The sequence below is a fragment of the Pangasianodon hypophthalmus genome, chromosome 23, assembly GCF_027358585.1.
Source record: "Pangasianodon hypophthalmus isolate fPanHyp1 chromosome 23, fPanHyp1.pri, whole genome shotgun sequence".
Taxonomy (NCBI): Eukaryota; Metazoa; Chordata; class Actinopteri; order Siluriformes; family Pangasiidae; genus Pangasianodon; species Pangasianodon hypophthalmus.
Genome location: NC_069732.1, coordinates 12,071,184 through 12,091,380, shown reverse-complemented (window position 1 = coordinate 12,091,380; position 20,197 = coordinate 12,071,184). Strand labels below are relative to the sequence as shown.

General features: G+C 40.3%; 1 protein-coding gene across 2 annotated transcripts in view; it reads right to left on the bottom strand.

The window, feature by feature from the left end:
* Positions 1-849: 849 nt before the first annotated feature.
* Positions 850-20,197, bottom strand: part of gatad2b (GATA zinc finger domain containing 2B) — a 39,985-nt gene continuing 20,637 nt past the window's right edge. For both annotated transcript variants that reach the window (XM_034298487.2, XM_026929623.3), the window contains 10 exons: positions 17,335-17,685; positions 15,883-16,012; positions 14,304-14,435; positions 12,366-12,494; positions 11,862-12,032; positions 9,992-10,370; positions 8,051-8,253; positions 7,846-7,956; positions 6,142-6,337; positions 850-6,004 (listed from right to left, as the gene is read on the bottom strand). In XM_034298487.2, the coding sequence (XP_034154378.1) occupies positions 5,877-6,004; positions 6,142-6,337; positions 7,846-7,956; positions 8,051-8,253; positions 9,992-10,370; positions 11,862-12,032; positions 12,366-12,494; positions 14,304-14,435; positions 15,883-16,012; positions 17,335-17,684 (1,929 nt within the window). In that variant the 5' untranslated portion in view covers position 17,685 and the 3' untranslated portion in view covers positions 850-5,876. The remainder of the gene's footprint in view (positions 6,005-6,141; positions 6,338-7,845; positions 7,957-8,050; positions 8,254-9,991; positions 10,371-11,861; positions 12,033-12,365; positions 12,495-14,303; positions 14,436-15,882; positions 16,013-17,334; positions 17,686-20,197) is intronic.

The following is a 20,197-nucleotide window of genomic DNA, read 5'->3' as shown; positions in this document are numbered from 1 at the left end:
CAAGGTGTTTCCACTGGATACTTTTTATTTTTTGTGTGTAAACTTTAAAGATGATTGTGTGTGAAAATCCCAGGAGATCAGCAGTTTCTGAAATACTCAAACCAAAGTCACTGAAATCACTGAAGCCATTGAATTTTATGTGAACATTGTGTGAACTGAAGCACTTGACCTGTATCTGTGCTGCTGCTAGATGATTAGATAATTAGATTGGATAATTGCGTGATTGAGCACGTGTATAGGTGTTCCTGTAAGTGACCAGTGAGTGTATGTATTTATGAATATAGTATGTGCAGTATGATAAAAGAAAATGTCACACCCACAAATAATCACCAATGAGACAAAACCCCAGGAGAACCTCTGAGGAGGTGTGCAGCAGGGTAGAACATTGTTCTCCCGCTATGCAATCAGTACTGGCACAGTTTTTCACTCAGTGTCCTGCAAAATCACTTAGAGTAACTAGCAATCACTCCTTTCCAGAGACACAAGCCAAAAAGAATATATCGAGCAGTCTCAACTATTTCACCCCACACCTCCTAAAGTGCACGTAAACAATGGTAAATTACCCCCCAAGTGAACGTGACAGCTTAATCACCCTCACCCTCTCCATTCTTCTGACCTTGGAGCCTTTCTACGGCTTTCCACCGATGGTGTCTTGAGGACACATACATAATCTAGAGCATTCTATATGCACAAAAAAGCCATACAGCAAAATTGCTAACATATTAGTAAACATATTTTCATCAAAAGGGGCAGAAAAAAGCTCATTTTGGATGTATACATGACAATCAAAAGGATTTTTGTGTGTAAATAAATAACACCACATATAAAGAAGTGACTCACTCACATAGGTAAACTGTTCCATCCTTTATTAAACATAGCTTGCAAGAGATAAATATTACAAAGTTATTTCCTCCAAAATTAGCTTATTTTTTTTTTCAGTCAACGCATAATTGTTAATCAATCGGCAGTAATCAAACAGCATTTTTTTTCAGCTTCATTTTTAGACAGTTAAATATCAAGGATGTGCAAAAGGTCTGGATTAAATGTTCCAAATAAAAATAAAAACTTGACAAAAAGCACATTTTTAGCCTTGATTCAAATTCATTACTGTTAAAGCCAATCCCCAGTCCATACAATAGTTTTTCAAACTCAATCACAAGGTTTTATTTCTTTCTTTTTTTTTTTTTAAACAAAACAGATTTACATATTGCCAAGTGTTCTGAGTATTCAAACTGGTGGAACTACAGCTGAATCTGTTTTAAAAAAAAAAGTTTAAAGTAAAAAAAAAAATTATAATAATAATAAAAAGCCGCTTTTCTCCCACACTTCATCAAAAGTGACTTGTATTTTGCAACAATTACCAAATAAGGAAAAAAATAAAATAAAATCACAGAAAAAACAGGGACAAAAAAAAGAAAAGAAGTGAAACAATGATCTGAGTACTTGAGAGACATTACATGGTGGAAAGACGTAAACTAAAACGCTTGTCTCCAGAAAAGCTGATTGTCCAATCAAGGAATTACGGACAGTTAGTCTATGATAATGAAAATTGAAAGGTCACACACTTTATAATCAATACTTAAAAGTGTGCAAAATTGTCTTATTCTTTTTGTCTTAAAAATTTACTAAACTGAAAGCAGTAAGCAATAGAACAGTCAAAGGCAAACATTTTCCTTAACCTGTGGACGTATACAATGTATACAATTCTTCCATGGAAAATTAAGAGCATTGCGAAATCCCCCACTCGGGGCAAGACATGAATAAAAGGCATAATGCAGTAAGATGGTATAGCATGACAAGTAGAAAATGAGGATTTACATTGTCTCCCAAAAGTGTAAATTGTAAAGGACACCCTGTAGTTGAACTCAAGGTAAATGAAGTGTGCATTGTCTCATGTCATATCTACAGCTGAGTGCTTTGGGTTTGGTCAGGTTCGGGGTAATACTGTCAAATGTCTGATCCACTGCGTATGTGTGAGGCCGACACTTTGCATGGGATAGCAAGAGAAATCAATGCATTCACCAAACATTGGTTTAACTTCAATGTTATTGACAAAAAAAGCAACACACACAAAAAGTAACATATACAAGATTATCCCATTATGTCCTAGTCCAAAGACTGGAGAATGGATCAAATGCTCCACCAGGACACTTTTTTTCCTTTTGCAAATACTACATACTACAAAAACATACAGTCTGGGAGAAAAATGCATCAAAAAGAGCTCAAAAACAAGAGAAGTATAATCCCATACATTTTGCACATTTGTTACACAATAATACACAGTGATCACTAAACAAAATGACAAGCTTCACAATATTCATGGCTTTTTGCTTGCGTTTCTACACAATATACAACCATTTTAATTTCATTTTTTAATTCAAAAGAGAAAAAAAGCATATGTACAATAAGTCATTATTACTTATGACCTAGTAAATATTGTGTTGCCATCTCATAGTTCTTTTTTTTTTTTTTGTTTGATTACATGTAGGTTTTTTGTATGAAAGTTCACAAATTAAATAAACAAATCAAATTAAACTAAAACAAGGAATCAAAGTAAGTTTCATTTTAAAACCCTAGAAAACGACATTTCAAAATCCGACTGGTAGATCTCAGTAAATGTGTATGGATGCATCCATTACAGTCTGGCAGAGAGATTAGCAGAGAGAAGGGAGACTGACTATACACAGCCTGCAAAGACACTCAAATCAGAGGGGCAAAACATCATATGCCTATAAAGGGGACTGATTATAGTCAGCAAAGCCGGAAACTAAGAAATCTCTTAAGCGTAAACTTTTTATCATTTAATATTGCACCTGTGAATCAAAGCCAAGGTAGTTTTAATAGCTGTGTCTCAAGTCACAATCTATGACCGTTTGTACATGAGAGAATCAATAAATTCAAATATAAACCGTTCTGTACTTAAGGGAGATGACATAACACAATAGAAACAACAGTGCCAGATTGGGTTCAGTGCTACCTGATGTTAGCTAGCTAGCTTAACTAACATTCGCTGTGCTACGTTCATTTTTCTTTTTAAATGTAAAGTTTGGGAATGTTTAAAACAGCACTGCAGACACAGATATGGCTGGTATCTGCTGCAAGCCCCTCCCCTTTGTTCTCTGGTGCATGATGGGACAGGTTAGTGCAAAAAAGTGTCCACACTTCATTTGTTCAGCAGATATAGTACACCAGCCGGGTTGTGTTGGCATTTCTCAGTGTGAACACTAGACAAAAACAAAACCGCCTAGGATGGTGCACAAGTATGCAATCTGAAACACAGCTAATGACTTTGTTTAAAAGTTGCATCTTTCTGTCCCAAGCAAGAAAAATACACACAGCTTTTAAAACAATGGTTTCACATAACCATATAACACATATTGGTGAACTTGATTTTGTCCAAAAAAAAGAAGAAGAAGAAGAAAAAAAAAACCAAAAAAAAAAACCAAAGGAGCACTTTACGAGAAAGTGCTCATATGTAACACAGGATTTCAGTGCTTGTTGTAGTCTTTTAATGGAACTACCCAAGATCTAGCAGTGTGCCAATAATTACAATACCATTTGAAGCTATCAAATAAACCTACAAACGGGTGACAAGTTAAAGGAAAAAACTGGCATCCTATCCAGGGTGTATTCCATTCTCATGCCCGGTGTTCCCGGAATAAGCTCCAGATCCACTGCCACCCTAATAAAGACCTAAAGTGTCTTTGTAAGTTGTTGGACCACCAAGAACCATCAGAACAATCAGAAAATTCAATGCAGGCATGGCCACATGGAACTGTACTGGAAGGATGAATGCCATTCTACAAAAAGATATTCCCTCAAATGGTATTCTGATGATGGTGGTGGAGAGAGCTGTCGCTCTACACTTTGCTCCAAATTCTCCCAGAGGTGTTGATTTGGGTTGAGATCTGGTGACTGTGAAAGCCGTAACATATGATTTACATAATTTCACACTCATCAAACCATTCGGTGAGCCCTTGTGGCCTGTGGATGGGGGAAGAGATCACTCCCATCAGGATAGAAATGTTTCATCACTGTATAAAGGTGATCAGTCAGATGAGCTTTGTATTGATTTGTAGTGACCCTTCTATGCTAAACCACAGCAAAAAAGCCTCCAAAGCATAATAGAACCACCAGTTTTTTTCTTTGTCACCCATTTGTATTTTGCTGAGTAATCTACACATATTGCTTCAATAAAGCAATTGACAGGAGTCAATTAAGTGCTAATTCACTAGCAGAGTGAGAAAAGGACATGCAGTTTGAATGCTGCCTAGCACCGAAAAACAAAGAGTTTTGATCTCAGTCGGAAACTTACAGGAGAATCTAATACTGCATACTGACCAAACACTGCAAATGCTGCCACCTTGTGCAACATCTGCCATACTGCCCAGTTTGTATTCTGGCCTGAAATGTAGAAAAGTGTAGAGTTACAAAGCATTACAGAAATGTACTGGTGGACCCGAGGCACTGACAGGATCAACAGCAGTAATGAACTGATGGTCTGAGATTCACAACATGGTCTCTCTCCTAACTCTCTCTGAGACGGTCGGGTGACATCCATACCTCAAGAGCCTGGGAGCTGAAACATTCTTGTCCTCTTTCTAACCATTTTTCAGTTCTCGATTTAAAAAGAAAAAGTGCTCCTGGAGAAAAAGGCATCTCCCATGAGTTGCCCCATCACGGTGATTGATCCTTGCCTATGCTATTATAGATATACGACCTCCATCTTTTCAACCTTCTCATGTTAAGAATCTATACATAAATCATATAGATATTTGAATAGTTTCTGTCCATTTACCATTCTGATGATTATCGTCTCCTGTGGTAAGTACCTCTCAGATACGCAACCGTTTCAGCAGGAGACGCCGCCAAAGAGGGAAATAGAAAATTAAGGACGCTGAAGGAGAATTGAGACTGACAAAGGGAATTAGGTTCATTTGGATGCTCACTTCCTCCACATGCAGCTAAACACACGGCACTGCGAGAGATTTCTCACAGCATCGACGTCATGAAAATAAAGGCATTGACGGGACGTGGAAGATGCACTAATCCAGGCCTCCAAATTTGCTGCAAATCCTGTATATTCAACGGCAGCCTTTATCAGAAACACACTGCATGTTTTTAGCTTGATCATCACGATGTTTCTGCCGCTGCTCATTTTCAGCCATCCTTCTGCTGTGTAGTATGTGACCTAAACATCCTTCAACGATTCTGCACACAGCACCTAGTGTTCTCGTATCATGTTGCCTTCTCAAGGCAGAACAGCCGTCAGCGTCTCAGTGCATTAGGATTAGTTTACTAGAAAAGTCCGTCATTCCATCAGACGCAGTCTCCACCAAGGCTCTTTCTCTTTGAAATGTGTTTGCTACAAAGATGTTTTACCACATGGCATAGGCGAACTGTTCTCGTTCCAAAAGCTTAACTATAGATGTAAGCTTCAATGTGGGCTACATAAAAAAAATGAGCTTTTGTAATATGAGAGCAACCTCTCATCATTTTACAGGGTGCAAAAGGGAAGAAGCTAAGAAGGAAAATAAGAGCAACACATTTTCAAGTAACCCTGAAATCTAGCCCCTTCCTTGAGAAAGAAATAAATAAAAATGTCAAACAGAAAAAAATCCACAAGTCACTAAACTACTAATAAACATAAGAATACCTGTAACACAAGCAATAATGATATTAATAATAATATTAATAATAAAGGTGATAACTGACAGAGCAATAGCAAGAAATAAAGAGCTTTGTTATAGTAGGAAATGGAAGTTGAGACAGTCTGGTGTTCGTCTGGCTGAGTTATTCTCATGGGTTAGTTGGGTAGGCACACGGACAGGCACTGCATGCGACAGGGGTGATGGTTGCAGTGTGGGTGTGTGAGCTCATTTCTGGCCAGTGATGGACTGAGATATGGAGCGTGGGGGGATCATGTCCAGCAGATACTCCCTCTGCCGGTCCGCCAGGCTGGACGCCTTGTGGCCTCCCGGGTTCAAATAGGCAATATTCAAGCCTGAGAGAACAGAGAGGGACAGAGAACACAAAATGAAGAGGCAATAAACAGAAAATGAGAACAAGCCTAATCGTGTTCACAGGACCAAACCAGGCAGAGATTGTGATTGTGCGTGTGTGCGTGTTCCACGTGCTCACCGGGGATGTTGTAAATCTGTCGGCGGCTCTCATGCTGTGACCGACTGTTGCTGGCACTGCCTCCTCCACAGCGCTTGCTGGTCATACCCAACAGTCCACTGGCCACCGAGAGCTGTGAGGCCTGGGCAAAGTTAGATAGCACGCCACGCGCCGAGCTGGATAAACCCCGCTGCAGTGCCGCCTGTGGCTGAGGAGCCTAACACACACAAAACAGAGTCGACTATTAGTCATTTAAGGGGTTTACGCTGCTGAATAACCAGTTTTTCTGTGAACTTTGGCATTGCTCCCATGAATAGAAATGGCTGAATTTAGAAAAAATTTTTTTTGGCTGAGGTAAAAATAAATAAATAAATAAAAAATGTTATCTTGAAAAACAGAAGAAGCAATTAAGGGTGATTGAACAGACTGAAAAATGATGATACCATGGCTGTGTTTGCCTGGAACCCTTTTATGCACATCTTTTTTCTTTCTATTTAGTATATACGCATAACTGTAGTTGATATAAATATACAATAATTAAGGAGGCAAACACGAAAATAATCAGTAACAGGGTGTTGTGATGCACCAAACCACCCAAAAGTTGCTTATTTTCCAATAACAGCAGATCAACAGGCTTCACTTTTATACTACGGCATTTTTTGCCAATGATTACAATTTTTTATTTATTAAAATATGACGTCATATGCTTTATCCGTTTATAGTTATATAGATATGTCTGTGAAACAGTTATAATCAGTCGTTCTCTCACCAGCCTCTCTCAAAGTTAACAGGACCAAAAAAAAAAAAGAAAAAATAAAACAGCTCATCATAGCTTGTTCCCAAGAAACTGCAAAGGCATCAGTCCTAAAGACCTTCCCGTGTCTGAAATCTTAACAGCTTTAGCTTTGACTGTTACAAAGTGCTGACATGGGAGACTGCTAAATAAAACTCCACCATAAACACTTTTTTAATTAGTTTATGTAGAGCATCTGCCATCCAAGTCCCTGTGTATTAACTGTTACTATAGAAATGATTACATATTAATCATATTAATATAATCCTGTTCTTTGCCTTGCAGCCAGCACTGCTGTAGCCACTATAGAAAATTACAGAAAATTATAGAAAACAAAACCTTCTGACCAATCAGATTCAAGAATTCAACAGGTCTGTGCATAAACTGTATTTTCCTATCTTCCCTTTCTTTAAAAGTGCAGCACTTGTACATACTTTGACAACTTCTATAAGTTACACACAGCACTGTGGCTAGGTGTTCAGTAGGCAGTCAGCATTTTCACTAAAACCAAAACATTGTAACCTTAGACATAACATACATGTGCAGTTACTTATAAAATGAAAAACAAAAACAATCAATTTATTAAATGCAGTCTGTTTTTGGAAAAACTTACAACCTGTTACCATGTAGACGCTGTTGGCGTCTCATACTCAAAACTTCAAATTCAGAAGTTACATCAGGATTTATGCTGGGAAACTTTGTGCGTGTACAGTTAAGGACTAGATAATCTTTTATCATGCACAATTTGTGTTGACTGTCTAGCTCTTCATCAGTGTCAATTTCTGAACATGGACCACTGTTAGATGGATGTTGTGCCAGAAATGTGGCTGTCTGACCGGTGATATTTTTCAAGCCTTGGTTACTTGTCAGGGAGGAAACCTATCCAACCGTTTTTGCTGTACCACTACATGCGATGATGGTATGAGTGGTACCTGTCGGAGTGCGTGGTGTCGGATCATGCTCTCAGCCTTGCTGACGCTGGGGACAGTCTGAGCCGCACTTGGGGACAGAGCCGCCTGCTGCTGAAGCCTCTGCTCGATTTCCTACCGCACACAAAACCACAAGAGAAAGAGAAGATCAGAGATTCAGCTAATGCCGTGCATCATGTGTGAATATGGATTTTGGATGTAAGTGAACCTGCTCCTGTTGCAGGGCCTTGACAAAGGCGTTTTTCAGACGGTTGGTGTGTTCAGCCTTTAGGGCCTTCTTCTGGTTGGAGGTCATGCACTGCTCACACAGGATGCGACCACTTTTCTCCTGCTTCCAGTGGGGGGTGAAGTCGGTCCTGCACTGGGCGCAGAAGAATGGCTCCATGCGTGCTAGTGAACCCCTCATTTTACCTGCCACAGCACATAAAGGCCACTGAGTCCTGCTTCCTGTTATGTTTTAAATAACTTGACACTAAAGTATATAGGACACCACTTTACTGATGGCTATTTACTTTTATACTGGCTATATACTATAAAATTTTTAGTATTCTTCTACCATATCCAGAGGGTATGGGCAGTCACCACAAACACTTTGACATATTTCCCTCTACTGATAAAAGGTGAGAGTTCCATTCCAGTCCACACTTATCTATAATAGAAGTCTAAAGGCAGTTGTGCAGCAATCGATCAATGCTTTCAATCTAAATACGTATAATTCTCCTTATACGTATTTTCGTATAATTCTCCTTTTTAAATATGTAAGAACAGCTCTGGTAACACTTTCTATCACAGCTCTCTCATCTTAAGACCTTTACTGTTACGAGGTGGCCTGGAGAAAGCCAAAAATGACGTAAATAAAACATGGTTTTGACAAAAACCATATATTACTGACTGTTCTGCCAGTAAACTCTGACATATTACATATCACAAATATATTTGACCAAAACGACGTTGAAATGTTTTCATTTAGGCTACTTTCTAACCTTGCCATGGCATCTTCCTGCAAAGATCATGTTGAGTAAGGAGCCGGTTTATCAAATCATACAGAAATTACGCTTGGCTCGCAAGGTTAAGACATCTTTAGGCAGACTGATTGCGTTTCCTGCTGCATTTGTTAAAGTTGCTGAATAGCTATATACCAAAGTGAAAGGGACAAAGATCTAATCGATTTAGTTTGTGATCAGATACCAGCTGTATAAATGTCCACAATGCTCCTGCACTGTCGCATCAAAACAGAGAAGAGCGCTTACGCACTATGTACAGATGACAGCAGACTAAACTAAAATGTTTAAGTGGCCTAATAAAAATATGTTAATTACAATACATTTAGTCAGCAGAATTGAGAAAATTACTCTGGTTATTTCCCCACTGATTCGAGAGAGGCAAGGATGATGAGGCTTCTGTGTTTCACTACTGCGAGTGACTTTTATCTCAGGTCATGAGAGAGATGCAGATGATGCCGAATTCTGTAAAATTTGTCAGTAATGTTTTTCAATAAGATTAGGTTATATATGTAGATGTAGGTGTCAAGTCATCAAGTGGAGTTTGAATGAAATTTTTAAATGTGAATTTGTCTCTTTTCACTTTTGCAGATAATTTTTACTTCTAATTGGGATACACACAATAGAGAAACGTATTTCAGTTCAGCAGAGCCTGTAATTTTTAGAACTATATATAGCAGAAAATGTCTAAATTTGACCATGTGAAGGGTTTTCCCAGGACAGCACACAAATAGCAACATATAATAACTTCAACAACTGCCCTTAGATCATTACTATAAATGTGTAAACAGAGTTTTGGGTTTTCTTTCCACAGTACAGGGAAATGTGTAAAATTTCTTGTCTGTGGTAATCAGACAAACCCAAGACATTTGGTGAATAGAGATTTGAACAGGATACACTGATGTATTCCTTGAACTCAGTCATATTTACTACCTCTGGCTATGACAAGCTATTTTTGTCATATGTCCATTTATCTTTATACTTGTATATCTTTCATAAAGAGAACATTCTAAAGAAAAAAATACCACCTATATGCCAAAACATAATGGAACATCAGCCCTGGTGTAATCAATTTCAATTCAGAATTAAGAACCCATTTTTTTCTGCCTTTCCCAGAACTCCCAGCCACTTCTGGTTATGAGTCTCACCCTGGCTGTCGAGGACACTCTGAACCACCTCCTCCAGTCCCACCATGTAGATGAACTCGCTGTTGGCGGCGGAGGGTAGGAAGTGGAGCAGGGGTGCGGGAGGTTTGGGTGGAGGGATTTCCAGCAGTGTTTTCTCCAGCTGCTTGCGCAAGGCCAGCTTGGCGGCTGCCTGGCTGCTGGCCTGATCACTCATCGAGCCCACAGAGCCCACACTAGAGCTGCCGGGAAGTGCAGAGGGGCTAACTGCACTCACACCACTCACACCCACCCCAACGCCTGGCACACCTGCTGCCCCGGTTGCCTGCATGTGGGCCAGGTTCATGTAGAGAGCCGCTGAGGAGCCGGAACGCTGTGAGGCCGCCACCTGTTGGCTAGCAGCCTGCAGTGCACAGAGAAAGCATTATTCATGATTTCAGAAAAACAATGATGGCTCTGTGTGAGAGTTCAGTAAATCAGTGATAATCAAGGCTGTGGGTATACTCATTAAAAATCCTTCCAGTGTCAGGTTCCAAAGAACAGTACAGCTGTGTATGTTACAATCACATGTGATGGTTTAAATACAAATATAAACAGGGATAACACTCTCTGCTAATAGTAAGAAAGTGCATTGACTTGAGCACCTCATTCGTACAAGCAAGCGACAAAGTGACAGGTGACATCTGAATCTAGATTTCTCAATTTCATGCAAATTAGGTAGTGTGTGGTAAAGCGACAAAGCAAGAAACTGAATGATGAATGATTAAATGATTGAATGATTCCTAGAATCATTCCTTGATCCTTGACCTAAACATTCCTCAAATGATCCCTCAGACCGATCCTATGGTGCGTATGGTCTGCCATTTCTTCAGTTCCCCAATCACCTACAATTTCTTCCCATATGCAGTTTGATGTGCATGTCCACAAGAGACAACAGTAGCGGTCACTGTCACGAGCGACGTGTCACTTGCTAGTGTGTATGCAGAGTAAGGTGCACTTCCACCAAAGGAACCAGGCCGATTGTGATTCCTGGGCTCTACACTCTCAGAAAAAAGGACAAAATTGTTTGTTGCTGTAAATGTTGTGTGCCTTTAAAACTTATATAAGGCAACTGTTGTGAGGATGTGCTGTCCTGAAGCTTGAAGTTTCCTCTATACCCTGATTCAGCTAATGATTTGGTTTGATAATTAGCTGATCAGTTAAATCAGGTATATCAGCATTACGGAAAATGCCAAAGTCTTCAGGGTGGTGGATCTCCACAACTGCAATTAAAAACCCCTTGAAATGCCAACTATATCCACTTTGCTAGGTTAAGGAGATCTATTAAAGATACAGATGATATATTCTTGAGTGTACCACCATTGTGACTAAGAAAGACACAAATACCAGGAACCTTTTTAGCATCTCCTCCAAAAAACATACTTTTCTATGGACCCAAAACAAGTGGGGAGAAGCTTCCTGTACTGACTTGTCAAACAAATATTAACCCTCTTACTCAGGATTTAAAAAATCTGCATCTAGTTAAGAATTGATTACTAAAGCTGGCTTTATATCTGCAGTGTGGCACAACTGGCAAAGTGCAAGGTTTCAGACATGCTTGAGAGTGTACATACTTGTATTGGCATACCACCTGCGGCGAGAGACAAAAAACTCAGAAGGTGAAACCGCCTGGGTGTGTGCAGCTGGCTTAAAATGTAATGTTAACATCTTATTTGCACAACAAAGCAAAAACAATAAGACGTTCATTTTCAAGGTAGATAAAGATAACTAGTTCCTAATAACTATACAGAAACAGTTTCATCTATGAGGTGCTGTCTCTTTTTCAGCATATAGAGCATGTTTGCCTGTGCCCTAAAGCTGGCATCCTTGCTGAAGGCGGTTAGGTTGCTTGTACCTGCTGGTAGTTGATTGCATTGCTCATGCTCCCTGTGGAGGGTCGGCCCATGCCAGGCTTAGAGGGCACTCTCTGTCCCTGCAGCTGGGCTGGGTTAGGAGCAATCACCCGCTGAGACATCATCATGGGGGGCAGAGAGGCACTGGCTGCAGACCTGATCACCGTGTGGCCCTGGAACAAACACACAAATAAATTAAGACATGCAGTACAATGGATGACCACTAGAGATCAGCAGTTGCTCGATTTCCCATTACTGCACGTCACATTTAATAAAGGGACATTAACCAGCTGTGCAAAATCTGGTAATCTATACTACCACTATACACAATAGATGCTCCTTTTGTGAGAGTAAAAATCAACTCTGTCTCTTCATCGTAAAAGTCTGCGTGTTCAGAAAGATCGGTTGACAAAGATCATTTAAAGAAATAAAATGGCAAATGCAATGAGATCATTAAACACTGGAATACAAGATGAAATAGCACCCCTGACACGACACACACACACCTGCGCTGTGCGGAGGTTCTGGGGCTCAGAGGTATGCATGCCAGGCCGCACAGGCAGCTTGGTCAGCCCCTGTGAGCTGTGAATGGCGGAGGGCTGCACGGAGGAGGGGGGATTCTGAACGACTGGAACCTAGAGAATGACACACACACACACACACACACATTAACACCACAAACAGGTTTATATGTTCACAACCACATTAACGGGGATCCTCAGGGTAATCAGACACGTATTTGTATTGTAAGTATTGCAGACCCTTTACTATCTGCCTATGTATGCAGAGAAACAGAGGAATAAGAGTGAAAAGCCTATACACATGAGTGCTGTGGCCCTAAAGCAAACATTTCACAGTGCTGTGACAGCTTTAGTAACAACGCTGCTCTCTGCTTTCTCTAGGACAACCCCAGTTCTTCTGACATGAACATGAAAAACCTAAATCATATTCAGCATGCAACATGATAACTGAGCTGTTCAGAGGCAGTATCACTGACAGCCGTTTTGTTCTTCGTCTTGAGGTCTAATTCACTGATTATGTGATTTTCCCACTCCTCTACCTTACTCCTATACTTTCAGCAAAAGATCTTTATCTGACTTTCTGTTTGTGGATTTGTAAATAAATCTAACAATTACAGTTGACAGGATTATTGGCACCCTTAACAACAAGAAAAGAGAACAAAAAAATGATGGAGTAGACTGTATGAATTACTGAGCGTTTCAGACAACATTAGAGACAATGTTCCTTTCCCCTAACAAAAATCATTCTCATTTGAACTGTTTTCTTTAAGTATCAAGATTTCCAATTCCTCAAAAACAAATCTTGACACCCCTAAAACTCTGAATTAAACATGATCTCCTGTTTCCTTTGTGTATAAATATTCATTCATTCATCTTCAGTAGCCAGTTCATTGTGGTCAGGGTTGTGTTGGATCCGAAGACTATCCCGGGAACACTGGATGTGAAGTGGGAATACATGCTGGATGTGATCCCAGTCCATCACACGGCACCAAGCACACACACACACATTCACAACTCACAGCAGTTTGAGACTGGAGAACCTGGAGGAAACCCACAAGCACATGGGGAGAACTCAGGATCAAAGCAGGGACCCTGGAGCTGTGAGGTGGCAATGCTGGCCATAAATAGGAGTCTCTGAATTTGAAACCTATTGGACACCTGTTCTCTGAACTGAAAAGGCCAGTACACACGCACAAAACTAAGAATACTACACAATGTCCTGTATGAAGTCATGGTTCCTCTTTAAGTGGTCTTTAACCTTATTAAGCATTATAGGAAGCGGTCCCGAGCTCCAGGCAGGATTTATGTAAGAAATAATACATGCAAGCATTGCTGTTATAAGAAAACGATCCATGATCAGATGGTCACGCAGCCTGACTCAAAGCAGAGGGCACTTACCGAAAATATTCAACACCTTCAGGTCAATCTGGTTCAAGAATCAATTCTGTGTTATAACAAGTATTAATACAGTGCCCCTGTAGGTTCAAGCATGAAATATCACTATATTATGAAGGGTGCCAATAATTTTGAAGTTGACTATAAAGTAAAATGTGTAGACAGTGCAGTAACTAATCATGATTTTTTTTCTCCTGGAAAGATGCAATGATATACACACACACACACACACACACACACACACACACACACACACACACAAGCTACTTAACACTCACGCCAACGAGAATTAATGAGCTAATCGCAGTGACCCTGCAGTGGAGGGGCTAAGCAGATTTCCTAATAACACCGCTAGCTGTATGAGGTTCTTAGCATAGCTCAGGTAAGACTGATCACATGCAGAAATGTTCAGGTCATATGTGCGTCTTGGCATTTCACTGTGAAAATCTAGCCTGCGTGAGCCAGGTGTCCAGCTGGTGTTAGCAGCACTGCTAAGCGGAGCTAATGGCAGGGAGTGGGAGTGTTGACCTTCTGTACGACGTTCTCTTTCTGCATCTGGCTCTGTCTCAGCTTCTTCAGCAGCACGAGCCTGGCCTCCTCCAGCCGCAGCTCCTCACGTAGGGCTTTGATCATCTGCTGCCTCTCCTCGCCCGTCTTCCCCTGTAGAGTAATATACACACACACATACACACACACACATGCAACGGAACAGTCAGAGATATGCAGACAATGATCCTTACATGGATGACTATGATGCATCTGCACACCAGGCCTGACAACAGTCAAGTCTATATGTACAAATATAGCCAACAAAGTTCTTTGCAGGAGCACTAAGGCCACATCCAAATATTGTCGATTTATAGCAGCTGTTGGCCAAGAGCACTAAGCAAATTGCCCACTGGAGACAAGAGCTGAGAGGCCTGTAGCCAATCCACACTGATTAGGTATATTTCCATCCAAATGTGAGCACAGATGGTGTAGTATTTGACCTAATATTTAGTATGGTAGTTTGGTTGGAGACAGTGATAAGGAGCCTTGCTGTGGCTAATAAATCTGATAAAGTGAGGTAGCACAGATGACATACTATTTTGACTCACTATAGCGCAGTACCACGCAGCTTTGAATATTTGAATGTAGCCATGAAGTGACTGGAGCACACACTTGCTGAAACCACTTTTTCTTCTTCTTCTTCTTCTTCAAAAAAAAGAAACCCCTTTACAGCTGAAGGAATGCTTTATTCTGGTCAGGATCGCAGTGGTCTGGAGCCTAGCCTGTGAACACTGCGAGTGAGGTGAGAATACACCCTCGATAAGATGCCAGTCCATTGGCACTATGTACTCACACACTCACACCTAAGGGTAATCTACCTGGGGGATTACCAACCCTGGGGGACCCTGGAGCACCCTGAAGCTGTGAGGTAACAATAACCATCCACTGCACCACCGTGTCACACATTCAGATTTATTTCTAGAGCAATTCAGAACCGATGGTAAAAAGGTACCTTATTTAGGTGTTGAAAATGATCACTGACAAGCACTCTCTATGGAATTCAGTTCAGGTGCATGGCATATGAAATAAGGCTGCACAATATGAACAAGAACCACATACTGCGCTTTAATTGCTACCCACTGAAGAGGCAATATGGCCTGCAATATATTAAACAAACCAGTGAACTTATCAGAGCTCATAACTGCATTAATTTAACAAGTTTTGGATCACACAACTACCACAGATAATAAGAAAAGTTATCTGCAAGCTAGCTGTTGGTCATGTTCACAAAATGCAATAAAACCGTTGTTTTTGGCTTTTGCGATATCAATATAACAAAGACTAATGTGATGACAATGACTAGCATGAAATATACTGTCAGTGGCATGGCATGGGCAGGAGATGGTTTGACTGTGTCAGGCTCTAATCACGCTAATGTCCCATGGCTTTGTGATCTATGGAATGAATCATATGGTCCTAACGCTAAGACAGGAGACTAGAGTGCATGTGGTGCAGAGGGCTGAGTGTATTACAGTCAGTGAATGAGAGTGAGATGCTGGAGCAGAAACGATGGAGCTGAATAGTGGGATTGAGATCCTTTGTGTGACGGACACTGTACCTTGAACATGTCCAAGTTGGGGTGATGGCGGCGCTCCTCTGGGTGTGGAGTGCTCCTCGGGCTTGACGCTTCATTATCTGACAAGATAATCACATCTGGAGACGGAGTACACCTCTCTCGCTCCACACCGCTAATGGAGAAAGAGCGGGGAAAAAAAAAAAAAACATTTTGTGAATACATGTGTAGTAAACTCTTGTTTGGTCACATTGCAGAGGAAATCTGATTTATTTCTTAAATCCAGCATTCTGTTCTTTCACTCCAATTGACCAGTGACAATTTGTTTGTTGCACTGGCAGGTGTGTGTGCACGCACTGGATATAAGGCAGAACAGGTGAAAGACGGCTAGTTAATCTAGCTACCAACATGGAGAGGTTGTTGTGGATCTTTTTTTTTTTTTTTTTTACATGAGGGCTATGTCCAGGTCTAAAAATATTCACTACAGACAACAGGGACAAAAACTGAAAAGGTTAGGCGAGGTCTTCCTGTCCTGCATTCCAGTTGCTTTTCATTCTTGCCGCAAATCTCTAATGTCAAGAAGCCTCACACACTGAATGATGAAAAAACATGAAATCCAATTCAACTAGTCCAACCGAGTCGTATGTACAGAAATCATATGCACATATGGCAATCTGTAGCAAAAAATAGATTTCATGCATTTTTACCACAAATAAATCTTTCCTGCTGAAATCACATCTGCCAGAATTTCAAACTGTCTTTCTGAACATAGTCTCACAAGAGTTCATTGTTCTGCTATGGAGTCTGGTACATTTTGTAAATAAGCATGGCCAAAAACAACCTGCTTGTACAGAAAGAGGCAATTTAAATGACATTGTTGGCAGATAACCAACCACAGACCTTTTCCAGTAGCCTAGCTGCAAACATGCAAGTTTATCTCATTGACTTTCCACTGACTGCTTCAAACAAAACTCTTTTCAAGACAGGGATACATTAACTTTTTTTTTTTTTTTTTTTTTTTTTTTTTTTTTTTTTTAAATCAAGTGATCTGGTTTCAGATTGCAGCTTTAAAGATTCTGAAGCCGATAGCCAGAAAAGTGCATGAAAAGCTAAGACTAGTCTTAACACAGTGGAATTATACTATATTATTTTAAATTTTTCATAGATATAAAACCAAAAAAATGTCTAATGAACCTTTGAGAAATGAAATGAGTCTCTTATTTTTACTTACACCTGTTCACACATCATTGAGAGGATCCACTGGGAGATTTCCCAAACTTGGAGTTATTTACATAAATATTATTTAAACCACTAGGATGGGCATTAATATTAAAATGCCTAGCTATACACAATTGAAACAGATGGCATGGGTCAACAGGACAACCATTACTAAGCACATGACAATTAAGTGTGAATGAAGATTTAATAACACTGTGTCATCCACACAATAACACGATTCACTGCCTCGTCCTGAGGCCATCCTGCATGTCCTCTCACCTCCTCTTGGCGCTCATGTCCACAGGTTCATCCATCATGTTCTCTTTGCCATTCTTGCTGGGTCCTCCATGGCCTGTGCTCCTCAAACTCCCGTTCAGCTTCTCCTCATACACCGCTGAGGCTCCCATCAGCCCCTGGCTGGCCCCAGGTCCTTTCCCCTCCGCCACAGCGGCTCCTTCCAGAGCAGCGAGGTCCTTGCGCTTGAGCAATGCCAGCATCTTCAGTCGCTCCATAGCCTCGTGACCCTCCATTTTCAGGCGCTTGGCCAGCGCTTCCTCCCTTTCGTCAGCCGTTTCCAGACCCCGCTTCAGCAGGTTCAACCTCAACGCCTCCTCAGACATCCGCTCCATCCTGTGTGCACAGAGAGATTCAGAGGATGACACAAAACTGTCTTGTATGCAGTTACTCAGAAAATCATGCGATATTTGAGTGTCTTCATTCAACCTGCGATCGATTGAGATTATACAAACCCCGCTTGAGCCCAATGCAAATCGGTCAATTATTTCAAGGCTTTTCCTGACCAAGTGCCGTGACAGAGAGCTGCGAGAGAGAGACAGAGTGAGAGCGAGCATGTTGTCATGACTCCTTCTCACACACCCACACACAGCCTGCCACTCACTGGGCCAGGAGGCTGCAGCGTTCAAGAACCAGACTTAATTAATTAATTAATTACAATCAAATCACTGTAGTTTTCATGGTCCGACAAGAGTGGGCTGAGTGAATGAAAGCACCACACTCTAAGCCTCTCTCTCTCTCGCGCTCTCTCAGCTGTCTGAGTGAGAGTGTGTCCCCAGCCCGGCAGCATAGTGGGAGAAACCACTGGTCTTTCCCCAGCAGCTCCCTTCTGCTCCCAACTCATACAGTGCACTTGGATAAAAAGGGTGACCTTCAAGCTTCCAGCAAGGGATCATATTCCTGGCTTCTAATTACTGTGATTGAGAATTTAACTCTTATCTGAGGAATCTAATTACACGAGTCTCTGTTCTCTGGTGAACGAGCCCTTTGCTGGTGAATGAACGCCCAAGGCCTTTGTGTGAAGACTGAACATTTTAAAGGGTGACAACTTTGTTTTAAAATGCTAAGGAAACTCTTCCGGGGGTTAAAATGTGCTATTTTGACTGACAACTGCAAAAATAGTTCTCACCATTTAATTGTTACCAGTAGGGCTGTACCAACCAATATTGAGTATCAGGACCAATACTGAATCATGATTAGTATTAATTGGGATTATTATTTTTTTTTTTAAATCTAGTCAAGTTCTTGTTTACATGAACAAACATTTTTAACTGACAGAGCACAGAGATCACAAAAACATTAGACACAACTCTTCTTTTGCATCACTTGATAACACAAGCTTGTAAAAAGTCATCTTGCAAACTAAATGATAGTGGGATCAGACCTGCATGCTGCAAATACTCCATTACTACCATATCCAGAATGAAAAAAGGGGTACTAAGCATTTACATTTCTACTCTGAAGTACAAAATTGATGGGGGAATTCCCTTATATTCCCTTTTATAAACATTTAAATATTAAAAAACAAATCCTCTTCCTTTTACCCAACTGGGAAGCAACAAGAGCAGAACAAGCAAAGCACACTGGTAGAACAGAACCGGTAAAACCTGGTAGTGCCTTATGGGCTTGCATTATACTTGATTTTAGCAAGTGGCAAGAACCCAACCAACCACTCCAAGTTTGTCTTATTGAGGTCCACTTCCAAGCAAACTCTTGCGTGGTTCGATTGTACTGAGAAAGCAATTTTGACCCTGAACTAACCCAACCGCAGGAAGTGAACTGAACGCGCTGTGTATTTTGGGTTGCAAGCAGCATTTTTATTATGCAGGCGGCTAAAGTGACCTGCGAGATGCAAACTGCCAAAGGACAGCTGTAGTGCTGCAGAAATATAATTCAGGACATCTGGAAAGGGAAAAGAAAAATAATAAATGCTGGCTATGGTACACACACTAGTTATTTACTATATTTAGAGCTACAAAAAAAAAGTATTAAAAATCTCAACCTTGATTCCTTTCTTAATGTAATTCAGTTCAGTACTTGGGCAAGCAGTGCATAAAACCAAGTGCCGCTATTCCCCTTTATTCACTGTGACCAAGGACCATAAATGTATCACATGACCGCCTGCACCACTGCACCTGAAGTACGGTGAGTCTACAGAAGAAAAATAACGTAGAAAAGCTGCGAGTGAGTTTTAAAAAAACCCACACACCTGCTTTTAGTGAGAAGGAACAAATTTGTCCTAAATAAATGTTTAATATTTTAATATTATTTTAATTATAATTTTAATAATATTTTAATGTTTAATATTATAAATTCCCAATTATTACACAAATGATGACTAAACGTATGACATGAATGAATGTGGTGAGTGAGTCATGGCTGCACGTGCCGTCTTGCTCAAAACTTGCCACTGACGCATTGCAACTAAGGCACATTTATCAAAACCAATTTTCGCCCAAAATAGTAGTTATTTTTGCACAAGATTTAGGCTACTGCTGTACACATGTTCAATGTGTAAATCAATGTAATGTAAAACAAATGTGTAAATCAATAATTCAAAATGCAGACAAGCCGCAGCTACAACAGTGTGTTACAGTAAGGTATTTTTAATAATAATAATAATAATAATAATAATTAAAAAAAAAATGCACATATTGCTCCTGAAAAAATTGGCCAAACAATCATGAATGAGGATCTCAATCCTTAATTTAAAAAAAAATAAAAAAATAAAATAATAAATCTTAGTTCCAATTTCACCAAGAATTGAGCAAACCTATTGTTTTTAATCATATTATTTATTTTTTAAATGTGTGCCGGCTGTGTTCTTCATTCTTGGTTGATCTCCGCG